The sequence below is a fragment of the Delphinus delphis genome, chromosome 19, assembly GCF_949987515.2.
Source record: "Delphinus delphis chromosome 19, mDelDel1.2, whole genome shotgun sequence".
Lineage (NCBI taxonomy): Eukaryota > Metazoa > Chordata > Mammalia > Artiodactyla > Delphinidae > Delphinus > Delphinus delphis.
In genome coordinates this window covers 32,280,796-32,303,162 of record NC_082701.1, presented here as the reverse complement: position 1 = coordinate 32,303,162, position 22,367 = coordinate 32,280,796, and the positions used below count along the sequence as shown (strand labels likewise).

Below are 22,367 nucleotides of genomic sequence, written 5' to 3'. Positions count from 1 at the left end.
GAGGTTGAGTGGGAAATTTCTGTCCAATTCATAAATGAAGCTATGGATTTCAGGGAAGTAACTCACCAAGGTCCTATCAGCCAAAAAAGCAGCCTGTGGGACTAAGACACAAGTCTTCTGACTCCTAGCCTGGTGCCCTTCCCATTCTGCCATGCTGCTTTACACACCTTCCCCGTCCTTTTCTCTAGATCCTTTTTAAAAGTGTGATCCTACAGAAGCTGTGGTGAAGCTTGCCCTCCGTCTCCCTCCCATCCCTGCTTTCCTTCCCTTGATCTCCTTAGGCATTTCTTGTCACCTACAAGGACCCAGCATCTTCTTCTTACACCTGAGGTGCCCAGGACCTACTATCTCTTCTGCCCTTTTCTGCTTTTTTCCTGCACATTCCTGCTCTCTCTACCTCCAAGGAACCCCTAACGTGGGGATCAAAAACTACTGGAATCAGGAAGATTAATGGAAATGAGTCAACTGGACTGGATATAAGAAACAATTGGGGTCACACAAAACTTGTTCACCAATGTTCATGGCAGAAGTATTCACAGTAGTCAAAGAGTGGAAACAACCTACATGTCCAATAACTGATGAATGGATAAACAAAAGTGATGTATTCATATAATGGAATATTATTCAGCCATAAATGAAGTACTGATCCATGCTAATATGGATGAAAACATTATGCTAAGTGAAAAAAGCCAGACACAAAATGCTACACAATTAAATATCCAGTACAGGCAAAGCCATAGAGACAGAAAGTAGATGAGTGGTTCCAGGGGCAGGAAGAGGAGGGACTGGGGAATGACAGCTAATGAATGGGAGTTTTCTTTTTGGAATGTTGAAAATAATCTGAAATTAGATAGTGGTGATAGTTGCACAGCCTTGTGACTATAGTAAAAACCACTGAATTTCACACTTTAAAAGAGTGAATTTTATGGTATGTGAGTTATATGTCAATAGAAGAAAAAGTGGAAGTAACAAAGACTACAGTAACCTGAAGAGCCCCTGTCTCATCTAAAGAACAGCCCTATTCAGCCTCAACTAATTGCAGTGCAAGAAAGTGGTCCCAATGTTGAAATATTTTTCAATTTTTAAAGAGAAGTTGAAAGTCCAGAGTTTGGGATAAAATCTCTTTATTTTTAAAAGTTAGAAAATGATTCAGAAAATTTACATTTTTGGCAGCCTATATAATCTTGGGCCACAGGCCACCATTTTATGACCTCTGTTAACCCTGGACAATTCAGCTTCCATACCCTATCCAACAAAACAAAAGCCCTGTAGTTATTGGAAAAGCAACTACACATTGTTCCTCTAACAAGCTCTTAGGATATCTGATCAATGAAGAGAAGAAGGGTATACCCTTCCTGGTCACTGCTCCAACACAACATATTCTCTCCCGAAGGTTCAGCCCCAGACCCCCAGTACCTCTGGGCCTCTCACTTCATAGTTAATAAACATTTTTTCATCACCAGCTAGGTGCCAGGAACTCTTCTAGGTGCTATAGGAAAAACAAATGAATAACTCAAGGTCCTTCCTTTCAAGTTCAGTCAAGGGAGGGAGACAGACTTGTACACAAATCAAGGTAATACAAGGCAGAATTAAACCAGAACCTGCTAGCAGCACAAACAGTGTACTATGAAAACACAGACAAAGCAAGTATTAATTCTACCTGGAAATATCAGGGAAGCCGTTGTAGAAGAGGTGACATTTGGCTGAGCCATGAAGGGTAAGTTAAGTTTACCAGGTGGAGAAAAAAAGAGAGAGAGAAAGACAGGGGGGAGGGGGAAGAAAGGAAAGGGGGAGGGAAGAAGAAAGGAAGAGAGGAAAGAAGGGAGGAAGGAAGGAATTAATTAAATAGAGAATTAAATTAAATAGAGGGCATGGTACAAAAAATTAAGGTAAAAGCTGGAAAAGGAGATCCCACCCTCCCTTGAGTCCACAATGGACCTTACACAACCTTTATTATACTGGGTTAAGAACAACTTGCTCACATGTCTCTCTCACAAACTGAAATACGAGTTCCATGAAAAGAAGGATCATGTCCTATTCATCTTGATGTCACTAACATCCCAGCATAATGCCTGATACATAGTAAGTGCTCGATAAAAGTTGGTAGAATGAGTGGATTCATGAACCAACAAAGAATCAAAGAAGAGAGATTAGGCTATGTATGAGGAAGGGAAAAGCAATCCATTTTGGCTGGAGATAAGGGACACAAGAGGACTGCAGTGGAAGTAGAGACTGGAAATGCAGGTTAGAGGTCAAATCAGGCAATATATAAACCCACAGGCATTTGATTTGGCTTAGGGGGCCTTTCTAATGTACCTCAGATTATGTGAATAGGACAGCTTCTTTCTCTTCCCATGCATTTCTCAGGCTCCAAAAACATTCTGACTAATGAAGGCTAAATGACTATGTAAAGGCAGGAAAACACATAGTAGATGCTCAGTAATAGTCTTTAAAAAAATTGAATGGAAGAGTGAATGACTCCATCCCAGAATGGTGTTGTTTTTTACATAACCACAGTATGTTCCTAACTCACATTCTATTTGTGGTCAGTTCTGACCCCCACATGTTTTTTCTTATACTCATACCCATTCTATATTTGTACTCTTGGGTTTGGGTCTTTACAAGCACATTTTCTTATTACGTTTCAACCCTAATTATGATAGGCTTATTTTTCCAATGCATAAGGTCATTCAGAGCTTTATTACTATTTTCCAGAAAATCAAAACCACACCAAATTTGGGACCTACAAATTTGATACACACATTCTTCATTTCTTTGTCTGGAACATCAATAAACATGATGAACCGACTGGCTCTCAGGACCAGTCTCTACTGGGCCATCGCTCAATATGTCCTACTACTCCCATACTATCCCCATCATCCACAAATCTTCAACCCTGATATTCAGCTTATTATTAAAGTCATGCGGTCAAGATTCTATTGATACTTTTCCCAGATTATCTAGTGAAACAGATTATACTGGAGACAACTCCCTGGTCTATGCATCTTGTTCTTTTGCTATAGGAAATTAAAGTTGTCTGTATGATCTGCCCATCACAAAACCATGCTGACTCCTATTTAGTGTCTCAGGGTTTCCTAGGTGACTGCAAATTGATTGACTGATGGTTTGTTCTCATTTTTCCCAAAGATCTATAAGTTGGTGGTCTTTAATTACTAGTGTCTTCTGTGTTTCTCCCCTTCCTGTTTCAAAGATAGGCATATTTGCCCTTTTCCAGTCTTTAGGGACTTTTCCAGTTCTCCATCACTTCTCAAAAATAATGATCTGTGGGTCTGTGGCCACATCTGCTTGTACAGCAAGCACCCCTAGGGTGCATATCGTCAAATTCTGCTGATTAAATACTTGCATTTTTCCTTCTCTCATTAACTGTTTCTCTCTCTTTGATTACCTGTTCATTTCTCAAAATTTCACCTTGACTGAACTTCCTCTAGTCAACTAATTATCTGCAATCTGTTCTGAAGAGACAAGATGAAAACATTCAGCTTTATCAATCTCCTTATATTAATAAGAATTCCCTCCTTCTTAATCGTGAAGTCAAATTTTTCTAGTCTATTTCTTTGCCAAATATCTTAAAAGTTATTTAGTCTTTGCTTTCCTATACATGCTAGTTATGTCTTCCTTCCAATTGTGACCATTCTTATTTTGTCCCTCTTCTGCTATTCTCATACATTCTGTTTTAGGGACAAGGCCTGATTTCCACATGTTGCAAACCTATTATATATAGAAACAGTACTGGGCACTAAGGAGACAAAGCAATTGGAAAAAAAAAGGCCCTGCCATTAATTTCATAGTCTAGTTCAAGAAAAGAACATAAAAGAAGAAAAATATAAGTTAAGTACTCCTTCCTCTGTATGCCTACATTGCCTCTATTATAAACTGGTTTCGGTATATTGTGATCATTCCTTTATTCATCTGTCTTTCTTGACCTCGTCAAAAGCAGGGATCATATAAGGTTCACCTGAAACCCCAATGTCTCCTATAGTACCTGGAACTCAATATGTTTGATAAGGACAGGACAAAGGAGACAATACACAATAGCATATGTTAGATGTTACAGATGGTTAATTTTACAGAGGAGGGGTCATTTCTTCAGAGTATACTGTCAAGGAAGACCTCATACCTTTCTGTTCCATACTGAATTCTATGTAAGTTTAAACTTGTTTTTTTCTCTTCTCTTTTGCCTTCCCTATATTTAGTGGTAGAGTTGATTCCCTCTTTTTTACCCCCTTTGAAAACTAGGCTAAACTCTGGCCTATAGAAATCCTTCCCCTATAATCAGTTTCCTGAGTCATCACTCCTACTCTGTTTCACCCCTACACTGCCCAAATGTATAAAAAGTCTTACCTACTGATATACAGGAGAGGAAGTGTCTGTATTACCAAGTATTTATTACCTGAGTTCCTGCAGTCATAGAGAGAAGCAAAAGTCACAAACTTAAAAGTTCACTAGAAAACTGACCACGTAGAAAACAAAACTCCACTCAAACACCCCTCTGTGCTTAACTAGGCTGGCACCTCCTATCGCACCAACTTTATTCAGTCTCCGCTGCCTATGGAATATTGTGATGTGACAATACAATGCAAATTCAATGCAAATCTATTACAAGGTAAATTTTTAAATCTTGTAAAAGATACAGAAGTTTGTGAAGCTGATGAGGATGACATGGAGACTAATCAAATCACATGCAAATTTACTGACAATTGAGAATCTAGCAATGGTAGGCCAGTTAACAACTGAAGACCACACAATGAACAAGGATTTTATAAGAGAATGACCTGAATATCAAATTTGTTTAATGCAAGGGAAAAAAAATATATGGAGCCTTCAGATACTCTTGCAAAAATTATCCTCTTCACGATCACATTGTGAAAGTCAAACATGAGGAACAGCATTTCAGCTATCATACAATTTAGTCTAAAATGTTAACCCAAGAATCAATACTTGATTCTCTCTTCATTCTCAGAATTAGTGATTATAACTCGAATGTTAATAAGATAAATAAATCTATTGCTATTGCTTGTCTGATTTTTCAAGATAACAATCAAATCCTTTTTTTTCTACTTACTATAAAATTTTGATCCTTTTCCTGACACCAATTATCCTGAAATAATGAGGCTTCCTATACTGCTTTGTCAGTTTTTACACTTGCAATTTGTTTTCCCCCAGCTAAACAATAAACCCTTCAAGGACAGAAATTATGAATTCTATTTTTCTTTAGTATCTATCCGCCTCCACCACCAACCAGACCATTCCCAATCACAACCCACACACCTATTCGTGGAACAGAAATCTGAGGAAAATAAGCATGCAGAATATATTAAAGGCTGAGTACCTGACTTGGAGGCTAATTCTCCTGAAGGTAAGACTGGCTGTACCACCAACACATTCTCAACGTTCATGGTGGTATCCAAGGTTTCTCACTAATTACTTAGCTACAGCTCCTTTAATTCGTGACATGGTGTGCCTAAGAAATGAAAAGAGATTGCCTTTTAATGTGTTTTTTGTTTTGTTTTTCATCCTACAGGATATTCTCTCCTATCACAAAAGGAGTCATCAGCGTCTCTCTCCTGGATTATATCTGGGTTACCTAAAGCTATGTAGCTCTGTGGATCAAATCAAAGTTCTTGTTACCCAAAAGTTGCCTAACATTCTCTGCCATGTGAAGATCCGTGAGAACAATAACGTTTCCAAGTAAGTTGTGAGGAGTTTAGATTTTCCTCATGATGAAACAATGGCTAAGTGATGGGTTTGATGTGCCAGAAGGAAACTGAAATGTTACTTCTGAGTGAAGTTTCTACGATGAGATGTCCTCAGGGGCCAGCACACTGGGGCAAAGGCATAGCTCGGTTTTAACGTTAGGATAAGGAGGGCTTGTAGTACTGATTGGTGGAAGGAGTGGGCCCATTTAAAGGGGACACTATCCTTTCACTTTCCTCTATGCAACCACTGACATTCAGGTTAATGAATAGATGCCCTTTTCTTTCAGCACTGCTATTTCCAATATCTTTTCTCCACAACCTAAAAAGTCACATTTAAAAAAATCACTTGTGTAAATGGGTTCTAGTAGAGTAACTGGTCTCCCCTTAACCTTAAAGGACCCTCCCTACCCTCACTCCCCCCACCCCAACCCCCTGGCCTAAGGACTTTGTGTGTTTCCTACACTCTTTATGGTTCTCTAGGGAAGAAAAGAAGTAACAAGGCCTGACCTTCTGGAAATTGCTCTACGATTTGGCATTATGGTGAATTACCGTTAACTTTGGAAAACGTTGCCCAGTCTTGGAAATCTGACTCAGCTTTACTGCTAGCCCTCTAGTACACCTCTGAAGGTCTACTAAAATGAACTGAACTGTGTTCAACACAAAAAGAAAAGGCAAAGAAAGAACAGACAAGAAAAGGAAAAGAACTTGAAAAAGAGTCTGTCAAGCTTCCGTGTACAATTTAGATCCTCAGGCTCTAGGCTGCACCTACAGATTTGCTTAACCAAAGGAGACTCTAATTTGGTCATTTAAAATTTGGTCACTAAAGTGAGAAGAACTTTTTGACGAGAGTATCTCACGATGTTTATTAAATACTACTTGATGACAATGAAGGAGATGACGATGACGCCGGTCTCTTCAGAGAACTCACTAGCTGCCATATTCTCTTCCACTTACCAACTACACCTAGACTTAAGTCTGCCATCTGGTGGCCACTTCTACAATCAGCATTAATTATCTCAGTCCTTCCCAAGAGGCTCATTTGTGGGTTGATTTTGCAATGGTTACTTTCATCCATTTTCTACATTTGTGCCTTAAAGGTTTAGACTCTATCTTTTAGTGGTTGTACCAACTAATTTCCATTTGCCAAGGATCCAAGTTTCATTTTTACAAAAGACTCCAGTAGCCTTCCCTCTGCCAGTTCCATCTCCCTCATCCTTAAAGACTAAACTGATTAGTGGTAGATGTTTCATGGTATTCTTCCTGGTAATTTATTTTCTAATTTGATTACAGATAATATTTTAGCAATGTGGTCCTTCAGATTTTGTGCATACTCGTGCTAGTCAGAACCCCTCATTTAATTCAGTATCAGTGACGGAAGAAAAGATATAGTTCCCAAGCAGGTTCTCAAAGATTTCAATTATTTGTGAGGCCAACAGTATGCCCAGATTGAAGCAGGATTTAATTTTCTTCTTTTTTTTTTTTTTTCCTCTTATTGAGACAAAGGGTAGATTTTTCCATAGTCTTTTCCAGTGTGGGAATTGAAATGAAACTGATATCATGAAAACAGAAACTTTTCTAAGAGGGTAGCTGGTTAAAAGAGAGTGTATTCTGATGAAAAGCTCATGTCACAATCAATTTCATTTTCTGGCTCATAGCTCGGAGCCCCAGTGAGGATAACCCATCAGGGAGAGCCCTCAGAGGATTTTCACGAGGGTGGGAACATATGTTAGCACCTCCTCTCTTTCCAACCCAAAACAGGAGGGCTTTCCTTTCCTCTCTAGCCTGCTCCTGAGAGCACACTGCTGCTCCATGCAGAGTTAGAAAATGTGCCAACTCAATGTGTTTAGAGATTTGTGCTAAAATACCTGTGGAAACAATGTTGCCCAAGAGGCTTTTACCTTGATCTTTTCAAGATCCTTTTGAAGAGCAGCTTTTGGGGGACAAACCAGATGTGCTTTCCTCCCACCACCATTCTTTTCCCTTCCCTTCCGCAGGACATTTGGAAAAGTTCACTAGGAAGGATTGTAGAGCATGCAGAATAAAGACACAGATGACTGGTTTGAAAGGAGGATGGAAGCAGTGATGTGTGTCCCCTGGTTCCTTTTATTGGAATTGTCTGCTGTTCCTGTTTGTGATTCTCAAGCTTTTGGAAGGGGAAGGAAACCAAAATAGTACCCACGATCACAACAGGCCAGGGTTGAAACGTGCCATGTGGTTTCTTGCCTGAGTTGGACCAGAGTCCTGTGGTTACCCAACTGCTGAATTAACCAGCAGATGCCCCTGTGGTAAAATGTAGGGTCTCAGAACTTACAGGGGATCTTCAGGAAAAGAAAAATGAAGACAGGAAATTATTACAAAATATTTCAAAGCTCCAATCTCAAAAACTGATTCATTACAAATCAGACCTGCTGTTCTGAGGTGTATGTGGTTTGATAGGTGAAATAAGCTTAAATTAGAAAGAGTTCATTTTAAACTCCATTTGGGTGGCAAAAAAGTTCAAATTTCAAGAATTGCATCAAGTTTTAACCACCAAAAATTGGTTATTCAGGTTCTGGACATATGCAGTAAAAATGTTCTGAGCTGTGTTCTGAACTTTTGTAATATTTCTAATTTTAACTTGACTCAACATACAGAGAGGAGTGGGAACTGGTCCAAAAGCTTTCTGGCTCTGAATCTATGGAAAGTGTGGATCATACTTCTGACTGCCCTGTGCAATTGTTCTTCTACGAGCTCCAGATGGCAGTGAAAGCTCTCCTTAAGCAGATCAATATACCTCTACACCAGGTACCAGTCTTTACCATTTTTATCTTCTTTTTATGGCTCATGGAAACTGCATTATGGGGTAAAACTCAAGAGGTAAAAAAATATATGTATACATATTTTGTTCATTTATTTACACACCACTTTGCACATACATGCACATTTTCAATTTGATGCCTATAAGTGGACACAGGCTGCACTTCTGTACCTTTTCTCTAGCTCCTCCATACTGATGTCTTCCAAAGTTCCCAGAGCCCACTTCACTGTGGTTTGGTCAAACAAGGAAAAATAATTGCCTAACCCACCTTGAAAGACATCAAGTCTCAGCTTCAGGATAGCATGAAGCAAGGGGAATAAATAAATAAACAAATAAGTAAATAAATAAGTGTATGGTTAGATTTGCAGATAATTTACTTACGAACAGAAGACTATTGGTAGTCTAAGTCTAGAGCAGTGGCCAAGGTTATGCCATGCTATCTTTCCACAAACAGAAAATCTGCTGTCAAAATCACTTGTCTTGTCTAAATCAAGATGTGCAAATCTTACCTCCACTAATAAGCAACTTCAAAAAAAAAACAAAAACAAAAACCCTGTAGGCACAGAAGAGAAGAGTAAATGTTTATCAGGTTCTGTCTAGTAAGCTAACATCATGTAGCATTAAGTTGGATTTTTTTTTTTTTTGGACCTACATTCACCATCTCTCCCCACTCAACACACACACACACACTACTATTCCTATACACACAGAAAATACACCAAGTTTAGCCTGCAAACAGGAAGACTGTTAACAGGAGTGACCGGCTCTCTTTAAATAACAGAAAGACAACTATGAATTGGCCTCTGACCCATGGAGGCAAGAGTCTATCTGAGAGTGTTCTTCCATTGGGGCACTGCTCTGATTACAAGTCAATATTGCAAGCCTAGTCCAAAACAGCCAACACTGATGAAGAATAAATTGCACAAGATGCTATAAAGACACTAGAGGAGTAACTGGATTATTCTGGGGGTGGCCATGTACTCAGGAGGAGGAAAAAAAATACCAGCTCAACTTGCAACAGTAGATACCATTAAAGGGTTTCTTGGGCTTAGAAAGTTTGAAGCAGCTCATATTTCACTGGTGACTCTTGGGCTACGTATACATGTTGGGAGAAGGCTGCCTAACTGCCTAAGAGTACATACTTTTTTTTTTTTTTTTTTTGGATACTTGTAAAATTTTCTCAGTCCTTGGCCAGAAACTACATTTTCCCCCCTTAACCAACTTAAATTGAAACTAGTGGATTTTTAATTCAATCCATTTTTGTTGCTTCATGTAATTATATTCATCATTTTGAAAAGCCCACAGAATGCAATCATTTTCTGCTTTTATAAGAAGCATAAATGTTGTTTTCAGAGTTTATGTGGAACATTACTGCCTTAAATCTTGATTTTATATAGCATTATTAAATGGACTGAACCCTAATATTTATGTTGTATAAAAATTCCAAGCTTGAAGTTGTGTAATTTTGTTAGATGTTTTATGCCAGTTTGGTGTTGTTTATGTAAGTGCCATGCTGTAACTCTCCTATTTTTCCTCCGCGCGTGTCCCTCTGCAGGCAAGGAACTTCCGCCTCTACACACAGGAGGTGTTGGAAATGGGTCACAATGTGTCCTTTCTTCTCCTGCTCCCTGCCTCAGACGACGTCTGTACAGCCCCAGGACAGAATAATCCTTACACCCCACACTCAGGGTTTCTTAACCTCCCTCTTCAGATGTTTGAACTTGGTATAGTAGCTTGTTTCACCTAGAAATATTAACCCAGCCTCCTTATAATAAAATCACAAAGTTATATCTGTTCCCCCTTGTCCCAGTGGAGGGTCAATAAATCACATGACGGCTTTGGCAACAACCCTTCCTAGAACTGTGTACAAGTCTGAGAGAAAGCAAAGCTCCAAAACTATGTGCCTGAGCAATAATTATTGAAACCTAGCTAAGGCCCAATGGAGAGGAGGGACTTCTAAACAGAAAGTTCAGTTATCAGGCTGCAGTTCTTGCCTCCCCTTTGCTTTCCTAAAACATAAATACAAGAACTAATGTTTTCATGAAAAGCACTGCCCCGTCTCTTTCTTCCTCCCTTCTTTTCTTTTTTTTTTTCTTTCCTTCTTTCTTTCTTTCTTCTCTCTTCCCCCATTTCCCACCCCCTCTTTCCTCCAAATGGGAAAAAAAATACTGAAATTAAAATGTAAAGTGTGTATCACTTTAAAGGGGAAAAAAGCCTATAAGTAGTGCTAATTTATTAAATAGACTCAATTTCTAGCAGACCATTTGAGAAGTTGACAGGGTCTCCCAGGATGCAAAACTGTGATTATAATGTGGGATTCTGAATGGTGGAAGATCTTGTCCTAACTTTCAAAAATGAATAGCCTGGGCCCCAGGTTCTCTATTTTTGCAGAGACCCCTGCTGCCCACTGAAAATGTGAATAGGGAAGCTTTGTCTCTTCCCCATGCTTCATTTTGTAACAGGCCAATAAGAGGCAATTAACAGGAGTTCCATCAGTTCAAATGGATTGCAGGATTTGTGGAAGGGTGAGTGACGGGGTGGGTGGAATGGGGGCAGACTCTCTTTGGATTGCTCCCCAGCCGCCAGATTTAGAAACAGACAAGGCAACTGCCTGATGTCTCATCCTGAGACCCGGGCATCTGAATCTGAATTTATCTCTTGAGGATAAATGGATAAAGTCTCCCAGTTTCCCTTTTGCTCCAAGCAGTTTACATGCCCAAAAGCTGATGAACAGCAATTGCTATTTCCAGAGCAGGGAGAGTTATAAAGAGAAGCCTGAATCAGACTTGCAGACTGGGACTTGAGAGTACTGGGTCCTCTATTGTGTGGCACCGGCCATCATTTAACCTTCTTGTACCTTTTCTGTGTCAAATCATTAATAATATTGGCCATGCCACTCCCAAAATGCCTGAATGTGAATGTGACCATTTAATGAGTTCCCCATCCAAATGAACATTTTTAGTCTATGATATAACTGATATATGATATATATGATATAGCTATTACAAAACATAGTTTGAGTCAAGGTATTTCAATTCAAGTCACTACCTGCACATTAGGTACCTACTGTGGAGATTAAGAGATGAGTTAGGACTAAGGCTCTGCCCTCAAGGGGCTTTTTAGTACAGTGGCAGGAGTAAAATAAGAACACGAGTTAATTTTTAAATGATGTATAATGTGCCAAAATCTTACGCGTTAAGCGATACTGAAAAAAGAAATGAAAGCACGTTTTCTCAAAAAAGGTATCAAAAAGCCGTCTTGGAGAGGGGATATTTGATATGGGTGTTAAAGAATGGACAGGATGCTAATAAACATGGATAATGAAAGCTTTTTTGTCAGAGGGAGAGCAGAATAAGCAAAGACGTAAGAACAGAAAAACTCAGAATCAGAAAAAAGAACAAGTGGTCCAATTTGGCTACATCTGAGAAATGGACGGAGGAAACAGTAGACATAAAGCTGTATGGACAAGCTGTAGCCATACTGGGCAGTACTGTTAAGAGTCAGGCTGAGGAATCTGTTTAAGATGGATTGAAAGCAGGGTTGGGAAGATAGTTCAGAGGTTATTATAATATTCCAGTGTTCAGGTAGACATAAAACAAAAAAGGAAACAAACACAGATGTAAGAAACACTGGAAGTAATCGACAAGACTGGACAACTGTTTGAATGAGAAAAGGCAAAGTTTAGAGACTTCTAGAATACCCCCATGGTTTTTAGCTTCAAAGACTGTGAGGATACCGCTGCCATTAACCAGACATAAGGAAATCAGAGAAGAAAATGCTTTGGGGAAGAATATGATACTTCTAGCTCTGAATATCTTGGTGCTAATTCAACATCCAAGTAGACATATACAACTGGCAGTAAAAATGCAGAAGACGAAGTTGGGTACTAAACACAGAAATTTGGCCAATGTCTACTGATAACAGCTGAAGCCATGAAAGTGAATGATTTCCCAGGGATAGATAAATGACAGAGAAAAGAACTAAAGAAAACACTTCACTGGAGAGCCAACTGGGAGTCCACTCTGTGTGAAATGGTCATTACTGTTCCATGATTACAGGCAAAAATACATGAGATTCATTTCCCCGTGCCTCAGTGGGGAATGGGAATGATCAATGATTTAGTATCAGTCATAATAGTGACTTGACTCTCAAGACCCTGGAGGACCAAGCCCTGCAAGTATCCTCTCTATCTTGCTTTCTGGGAGGCTCACACACTATTCTTGGGCAACCACACTTTATCCTACTGCTGTTACTATTCTACAATTTCCTCTCTTCACTCATTTGTTCACTAATTCATCAATAAATATTTTAGTAACCTACTATGTGCCAGGCACCATTCCAGGTATTGAAGTATCAGCAATGAACAAACTCCTCATGGTGCTAATGACAGTCCAGTGGGGGAAACAAATGGTAAACTAATCAACAAACATTAATATTGTAAATGTCAGAGAGTAGTGAGAGCTATGAAGAAAAAAAAATCAGGATAAAGGACTGGAGTGAAGTGACAGGAACTACAATTTTGTATAGGATGACCTGGAAAGGCCTCACTGAAGAAGATACATTTGAGCAGAGATGCAAGATTTCCGTGCAATGAAAACAGCAAGTGCAAAGGCCTTACAGTAAGAGTGTGCCTGGCTAAGAGGTCAGTGTAGGTGGAATGTCGTAAGCAAGAGCAACAAAGATAGGAAATGATATCAGAAGATCAGCAGTGGCCAGATCATGCACGGCTTCACAGATCATGATAAGGGCTTTGGATTTTACTTTAAGTGTGCTGGAAATACAATAGAGATTTTTGAGCAGTAAAGTAACATATTAAAAGCTCTGCAGAATCTGGCAGTCCTCCCCACAAAAAAATAAAAAGCTTAACTTGGTTTAACCCAACATTTTCCAAATTCATATGACAACAACTAGAAGCATTTTAGGCATGGCACCTGTTAAAAACCCACAGAAAACATACTTCAGGATATGATGCCCTAGAACAGTGCTTCTCAAACGTTAATGTACATAGGAAACACTGAGACAGCTTGTTAAAATAGATTCTTGGAGTCCCACTCCAGAAATGCTGAGTCAGTAGGGGCTGGAGAATTTGCATTTCTAACAAGCTTTCAGCTGATACTGAGGCTGCCAATCCATGGACCACACTTGAAGTAGTGCTGCCTAGAACACAGAGCAAAAGACGTTTCAGGAATTTACAAAACTAGGGTCGTGGTTAGCAAAGTAATAGAATCCAACAGTGTCTATCTCTTTGACCCGTCTTAACCTCTTCTCAATACTAAAAGCAGTATAAGACCATCAGGTACTATCCTTCACCTATGAAAACCAGGCTGTAGATCAAAGCCTGGATCTCAACAGTTTCTGACTTTAAGATGTTTTTTCCTAGAGTAAAACATAACTTCTTATCCTACTGGTTCTCCGTTGTTACCATATCGTTGGTGACCCACTTGATTAATGAGGGCCATGTAAGTTTCCAGAAAAGACCACTTGATTGGGCTTGTTTCCACTGGCATACACAATCCTATTAGTCTTCTCTAGGGATCAGGAGGAAATATTGCCAGTATCAGGAAATTAATATACTCTAGTACTACGCTTATTGTACTTTAGCACCACCAGCAACAATTTTTTAAATACTACTGGGCCTTAGTGAGAACCATGATAAACTCTCTCTTATTTCCAAGCAATCAGAGCTTCCAAAGAGGCAGATTATCAGTTACTTCCTGCAAGCACTTCATAATACCGTCTACAGGAACTCCTAAGAGCTTGCTACAGTGGGCCTAGGCCCCTCGAAGAAAGACCTAAGCAATTTTTGCTCGTTTTTGTAGGTAGGTAGGGATTTCTATATTCCACAGACAGGTCCATAGTAAAAGGTCAATAGATACACTAAGCATTCCTGAGGAAGAGAATGTTGTTGAAAATTCAATCAGAACTCAGAAAATTGTAATAACAACATAAGAGTTCTAAGAAAACTTGAAAAGTGCAAATTATGGGAATATACACCCTATAACAGAATAAAGTGTTATACTATATTTCAGTCTGACTTGTATAAGTCACGCCTTATACAACGAAAAGATTTGAGATTTGGCACACTGACCATGCTCCTGCCAGTGGCCCGAGTGAATCATAAATAACTTGCTAACCAGCTATGGGAAACTGTATCTGTGCCTATTCCAGCACAAACTAGATCTAGCAAGGACAAAATGATAAAGGAGCTTAGCCCTCTGTCTCCTGGAGTAAAGACTAGGCTGAGGAAGACCCATAGGATGTTCCTTCATAGGATTACTTGTTGGGGAAAGAGAGAGACCATCATACAGGAGGATGCTGTGAGACCTCTATGAGCAGGGTTGAGCTGAGGCAAAGTGGTACAACTGCAGACCCACTCCCCCTCCACAGCGTAAGAGCTGATACTCCCCGACTCTTTGGATAGGAGCAGGATAGCAATCCTCTGCAGTAATAAAGTATGTGCCTAGGGAACAACAAGGGTCACTATTTATGCTGTTCCCAGAAATGAAAGGAAAAGCCCTTAGAAACTCTGTTCAGTGATATGGTCTCTTGAGGATTTGCCTAGCCTACACTGAGGAGGTCACCCTGCCCTGACCCTGTGGGCAGTCACAATTGAGAGCAGGCCTATGAAGAAGAAAGTTGACTTTTATCAATTTCCTTGGCTCTATGATTCCAACTGACTTGACTAGCAAGATTAAGAAACTGGGGAATTTTTTAGAAACAGTTTGAAGCCTGGTATATATTTCATACTTCAGTGCTTGGCTGCATCCTTCATTCAACAAATATTTACTGAGTTTCCACTGTATGCAAAGCACTGTGCTGGGGCTGGACATAGAGACATTAATAGGACACAATCTGCCCACCAGAAGTCTAGAATCCAGTGGAGGATACAGACGTCTACACCAATAGTCCCAATGCAATGAAAATCCTGCTGTTAAGATGTAGGCTGTTGAATTTCAGAGGAAAGACACCTAATCCTTTCTTACAGAGATAATATTTGAGATAGACCCTGAAGTATAAATAAACATTCAGAAAAGGAAAGAAAAGGTAGAAAAGGAAAATCATTTTAAGCAGAAGGAATAGCATGCACGAAGGCTTGGAGACGTGGGAAAATGCAGCTCAATTAAGTACACTCTTAGTAGTTCATTGTGAAAGATGCTTCAGGCATCTGAGGAAGAGTGACAGAAGATACAACTAAAATTTAAAAAAGTAAAAATCACAAAGGGCTAGGCCATCCTAAAGCGGTTAGATTTTATCCTACAGGCAAAGAGGAGTCATTAAAAGATTTTAAGAAAAGGAATAATATGGTCTTACTAGGTTTTAGCAACTCTATGGATTGCAGGAAAACAAAAAAAGGACTGAGACTAGAGGCAATGAGACAGTTAAGAGACTGGCCCAGGTGGGCAACGATAAGAACTCAAACCAAGACTGCCACAGCAGGGGTACAGAAGAGAAGGCAGAGGCAAGAGGAATTTAGAAGTTAAAATCAATAGGACTTTGTGACTGATTTAATGTGGTTGAAGAGCAAGATGGAGGAGCCAGAGAGTCTGAATAGGGTGCTGAAATGGATAATGCTGCCATCTACCAGAACAGGAAATAAGAGGGGAGGAACAGGTTTGGGGGGAGGGGAGAGATGATGAGTTAGTTCAGTTTGACAAATGATGAGTTTTGTTTGAGGTGCCTGTGGGATATCCAGGCATTGAGCCTAATGGAATCCAGGCCACAGGCTTATAAGAAATGGCACGGTCTCAACCCTCATTCCCAATGCCCATTTTTCATGATTTAGGATACCACTCCTGAATTCCAACATCAACTCATTCACTACCAGGAATCTTTAGAGAGGCATCTTATGCCCAGGTTCCTTCTGACACCTTGGCAAAGAATCACGGAACTAAACTGACCCTAGGAGGTAATCTTGTTGGCTCCTTAGCTTCCAAACTAGGCTACATGGCCCAGATTGCTTAGGACTTTACTGAGTTAGAGATCTTTAGGAAGAATATTCTAATCTCAATCCCATTCTAATATTCTACCTACTAAATGCCTCATTCTTTCCAGGGGGACGTGGTAGGGATGTGAACAAAAATTTCTTTTATATCTGATATGTGCCACATGCTACGCTGGGCACTTTACTGTTTACTATTATGTTGTCTTATCCTAGGTAGATATTATTACCCCTGTCTTAGATATGAGGAAACGGAGGCTCCCAGGGATTATATGCCGATTATTATGAAGGTAGTAAGTGGCAGAACTATGATTCAAATCCAGTTTCATCTGATACCTAACCCTGAGTACTTTCCACTCTACTCTACTCCTAATCTGACTTCCAGTGTTGGTGCCAACAATTTTATACAGAAAAAAGAGAGAGAAAACACCACAGAAAATCAGTCTTAGTTTGTAAATTAATAACAAATCATGTGGTCTGGGATAATGCATTTTTGTATCCTTATACCATTTTGCCTGTAAAATGCATGTGATTCACATTAGAAAAAAATTAGAAGCTTCCAGTCTACCCTCCCCTTCTCAGTGATGGCTACCAAATGTATCATTGCTAAACCACAAAAGACTATGTTAAAGTAACATTTGTTAAAGTAACATTAAAGGCTCTGGATAAAAACCACTAGAGCGGGAAAGTGAAGCCCTGTCCTTGTCGTTGAAAGGTCCTCATAGCTCACTGTGGTGAGTGGCACGGGTGGTGTGGGCACTGTGAGACCACCCACTGATCCAAGGCTCTGACCACAAGGAGACACAACAAGAGAAAGTTGTGGACACCCTGGCGTTCTAGAATTCAGATGGGACCGATAGTATTTCCTTTAAAGAAATTCTTCAGTGCCTCTCACTATCTTCCCAGTCATATTTTAGAAAGAAGGAAAAAAGCTGATTTTTTTTTTTTTTTTTTTTTTTTACAACTTGGTTTGGAAAGGCAGACTGTGAGACACTTCACTCTCTCCACTCTCCAGCCAAGAGAGGACATCTGTCAAGTGCAAACAGGATATAATTCCTCCTTGAAAGGCATAAAGACACATTCAGGGAGCTACAAGGGTCAAGAGTAAGCTAAAAAGTAATGGTGACTCTTTCCTGTAGAGAGGCCAGTAAATATCACAGACCTGAAGTACACCTTTTGAAACAGGAAAAGCAAAAGCACCTTGAGAAAAGAGAATGGAGGGAAAGAGGAGACTTTGGAGGAAGGGTCTGCTCTCTTCAGATCAGGGTGCACATTTTGTTGTTGTTCATTCAGTCAATAAACATTAACTGAGAAGTTATAATGTTCCAGGTTTTGAGGAAATAAAAATTAACAGGAGACACGGTTCTTGCCCTCAAAGAAATCACAGTCTAATACCAAGGCAGTCAAGTAAACACATTATTACAGTAAAGCAGGATCCGTGTCCTGATACATTTAGAAAACAAGTGGTCTAGGAGCACAAAAAAGAGAAACTAATTCTGCCTGGAGGGAAAGAGGTGTCCATGAAGATTTCACTGAGGAGAAGATTATTTAAACTAAAATTTTCAAGTATCAGAAGAATCTGACCTGAAGGTACTGGTAAAAAAAAAAGGGTATTGGAGGAGAAGGAAATGGCATGTTCACAAGCAAAAGATATGACTGAAGATAAATTAAAATCCTAGATCTCAAGGAGCTTGCTTTATAGTGATGTTTCGATTTTATCCTGAGTCAAGATGGAGCTCTACAGAGGTCTGTAACCAGGGAAAAGCATGAAAAGTAGATCATTTGGGAAGAGCTCAATAGTTTGTCATTTAATGAGATCAGTTCTTCTGTCAGACAAGGAAGTGTTAGAGCAGAGAAAGTGAGAGGGAAGGATCTGACATCAGAGAGAAAAAAAAAACCCAGAACCAAAGCTACTTGAATTCAGAAACACTGCCTTGAAATGGTGCACAGCTGGAATAAGGATGGGCCACTGGAGACCTCACTCCATTCTTCTCTACTACTTCAATAGGAGGAAACACAAACAGAGCAGGTTACCCTTACACTCAACTGAGTTTCATCCTGAGAGAAAATCAAGTAAGGAAGCAGGCAGTGGTAAGACGGGAATTGTAGGGTACACAAAATCTCTCAATGTGCGTTAAAGTAGGGCTCCCTCAGTAAGGTGTATAGATGACCAGATGCCCCATTTTGAGGTATGTGGTTTTAGTTTCCCTAAATGTCCAGGTCTAGGTCTCAGGAATCAGCAGCAAAGAGGCTCAAGGACAGTAGTTAGATGTTCTTCCTAGAATTCCTCACCAAAGAAGCCAAAATAAAAATGTTTCCATTCCACAGATTTGTTGAGTTATTACAGCCCTATTTCCAAAGCACAAAACACACTGACGCAGGTCAGAGGCACACAGAGTAAGTGAGGTTCCTGGCGAGTGAGTCTCCAAACTCAGCAATGGCCAGGAAGAGACTGGTACGACACTAGTCTGAATTGGGATGCTTTCCTCATCTTACTGGAATCTGAAGTTATGGTATATGATCAGAGCCAGTCGGAGAAGTATGAAAAATCGGATCACCTCAGGTTGCCTGCACCAGGCTGAGTCCCACACTCCTCTCTCCCTCCTCCATGACAGAGATGAAGATTAGACTGTTTCCTTTGGCCTCTGGCCCATTATCTTTCAAGAGAGGAAGGTGAAGACAAAAATGATCTATCGAGCGTTAGCTCCATCATCCTTCCAGAGGAGCTGAGGAGTGGAGAGGCAGGAGAAGAAGCAAAACTCATCATACTAGGTCTTTACAGACATTTCCCAGCCAGACAAAAGACAAAACATACGCTGAGAAAAGCATGCCTTGTATCTTCTGGGACTTCTGGCCTTGGAAAGGAACATGCAAGATACATACTGGAAATCAGACATGGCAGTCAAAACTAGGTTTCAAATTGCTACTTGCTTTTTTTTTTTCCCCCCTTTAAAGTGATAAGCAAACTTATTCTCCCAGTAGTGGCCCAACTTTAGGGGCTGAACATAAACTGCAGCTTTAGCCGGCTCCACTTCCCCATACCTTACCAGGACTTGGTAAACCTTAAAAGGGAATACTGTATGACTAAAGCCAGACAACTGGCCCCTTAAGAGCACATTTATAATTTATTTATGGCCTAATATTTTCCACTGATAGGATTAATAAATCATGTTTTCATTCAACTTGTTTCCTCTGAGGTATGAATTTCTCTATTTTGATACCAGGTCTTAACATGTTTTATTTTGCTTGTCCATTTTCCAGTTCATTTTTGCAGCTACAGGGAGAAATTTATTAGTCTGTATTGCCGCCTTTCTGCTGTTGTGGAGCTGGATTCTCTGAATACCCAACAGTCCCTGAGGGAAGCAATCTCAGACAGTGAGGTTGCAGCTGCCAAACAAAGACACCAGCAAGTTTTAGATTTCATTCAGGTAACAGTTTGTTTCTTCTGAGGTAAAAGGGAGAAAGAAGGGACATGGTGGAGGGGATGAGAACCAAGCATAAGAAAGAACCGCAATCTGGGCTAATTTAAAGACAACCATGTGCAAACAGCCTGTTGATTTGGTTAAAATGCAGAGCTCAAGGAAATGTGAGTTTTTATACAAAGGCTTAAGAAAAAGCTACAGGTAAAACACTGTGTTAGTAAGAGCTGTATCAGCCGCTGTGGTAGGTAGCAGTAGTCTCCCATACTGGAGAGAAAAATCACTGCCAGAAGTAGAGATCAGAATATTATCCTTACCCAGCAGCCCACTGATAATTCCAACACAGAGAAAAACTGTATTAATTAATTCAATATCCCAGAGAAAAAGAGAAGAGAACGACCCATCAGTTTATGTTAACCCAAATTCAGCTGGACCTAAGATTTCTCATCCTTTGGACTTCTTTCTGGCTGAACTGACACTTTAATGTGCAGCTACAGAGGTTAAAAAATGTGTTCCCTGTCCATGGTCTTTTCTGGAAAAGCCCTACAGTGATATCTTAGGGTCTTGAGAAAGGGGTACTGACCAGTCAACAAGAGAATTTGGATCTAGTCTGAAATTGCCCCTAAATCCCTTGGACAAATCTTACGATCTTTACGCCTGTAGTAACCCAATGCACTAAATGAATATACAGTAGTCCCCTCTTAACCTCAGGGGATATATCCCAAGACCCCCAGTGGATGCCTGAAACCGCAGATAGTATCTAACCCTATATATACTATTTTTTTCCTATACGTACATACCTATGCTAAAGTTTAATTTACAGATTAGGCACTGTAAGAGATTAACAATAATAAAATAGAACAATTATAACCATATACCATAATAAAAACTATGTGAATGTTCTTTCTCTCTCTCAAAATATCTTGTTGTACAAATTTAATGCCTCTTCCGCCTCAACTAAGCACTTATCATGCACTGTGCCCAGAACTTTTGCAGTCTGAGGTGCAACAGCAAAACTACGAAGAATTTCTTTTCCTTCAGTTTCACGGAATGAAGATTCATTCTTACCACAGATCTTAGCAACTTCACCATATTTTTTTTTCTTTCCTTATTAAGTCAAGAACTTTCACCTTTTCACTTAAAGGAAGCACTTTGTGGCTTCCCTTTGTCATAACCAAACTGCCAGCATCACTACGTCTTGTGCTTTGGGGCCGTTATTATGTAAAATAAGGGTTACCTGAACACAAGAACTGCAATATGGCAACAATCTGACAACCAAGGTGGCTACTAAGTGACTAATGGGAGGGATACGCTGGACAAAGGGATGATTCACGTCCTGGGCAGGACGGCGCAGAATGACAGGAGATTTCATCACACTTCTCAGAACAGTGGCAATTTAAAACATATGAATTATTTATTTCTGGAATTTTCCATTTAATATTCTCAGATCTCAGTTGACCAATGGTTACCGAAACTGCAGAAAGCAAAACCATGGATAAGTGTGGACTTCTGTAATAGCAATAGCCCCACCATAAATATCACTTTGACATATATTCAGGTCAATCTAATAAATATTTGTTGGACACCCAGGTGTCAGGCACTGTAAGGGAGATACAAAGTTGAATTACACATGGTCCCTGACCTTAAAGCGTTTAAAATGCATTAGGGTAGACAAGAAATGTGTACAAACACTATTTGTAAAATGAGTTAGGTGCCAAAAGAGAGGTACAAAAAAAAAAAAGTTTTGTGCCAACACAAGGAAGTAAAAATTTACCTACATTTGTGGGCATAAAAAAGTTGCCATAGAAGATGTAACTGAGCTGGGCCTATAGGGATGGGTTAGTCTGTAGTGAGGAGAAATAGACTAAGAGGCAAAGAAAAAGAATCAACAGATAAGGCAGAGAGAGCAGAAAAATCGTATCTGGGGAATGATGAGTAGTCAAGATTAGCTGGGGCATAAACTGAGTAAAGGGCAGTAGTGAGAAATTAGGTAAAAATGAAAGTAGCAATGAGATCAGATCACACAAGGGCTTTGTTAAAGGCCATGGTAAGATATTTGTACTTGATTCTGCAGGCAATAGGGACCTGGCCAAAGTTTTGGAGAAAGTCAGTCATAGGTTCTCACAGATGTTTAGGATAGATTCACGCAGGGGAGGATATTCCTCCCGTTCGCATTGGTATGGCCACACTGGTTGTTTATAGTAAGTACTCATTCTCATTGGCTACTAAAATAATTTACATATCGTTCCTAGATTTAAGGAGAAGTAGACTAAAGGCAGGGAAACCAGATACGAAGCTATTGCAACCCTCCAGGCAAGTAATGAGGACCTAAGATGAGGAAATGCTGTGAGCTTTGGGCAAATAAAGTTCTCTAAATCTCAGTCTCCTCATCTGTAAAACAGGGATGATGGTAAGAATAGTACTAGCTCTCAGGGCCACTGCGAGAATTCAGCAAGGGAATGCATGCAAAGCATTCACTAAAGTGCCCACACATA

General features: G+C 39.8%; 1 protein-coding gene across 1 annotated transcript in view; it reads left to right on the top strand.

Moving 5' to 3' along the window:
• ANKFN1 (ankyrin repeat and fibronectin type III domain containing 1) overlaps positions 1 to 22,367 on the top strand; it is a 138,885-nt gene that overhangs the window by 97,257 nt on the left and 19,261 nt on the right. Inside the window, exons 12-15 of the mRNA XM_059997018.1 lie at positions 5,543 to 5,709; positions 8,351 to 8,501; positions 10,070 to 10,238; positions 19,715 to 19,881. Coding sequence (XP_059853001.1) covers positions 5,543 to 5,709; positions 8,351 to 8,501; positions 10,070 to 10,238; positions 19,715 to 19,881 — 654 coding nt within the window. The remainder of the gene's footprint in view (positions 1 to 5,542; positions 5,710 to 8,350; positions 8,502 to 10,069; positions 10,239 to 19,714; positions 19,882 to 22,367) is intronic.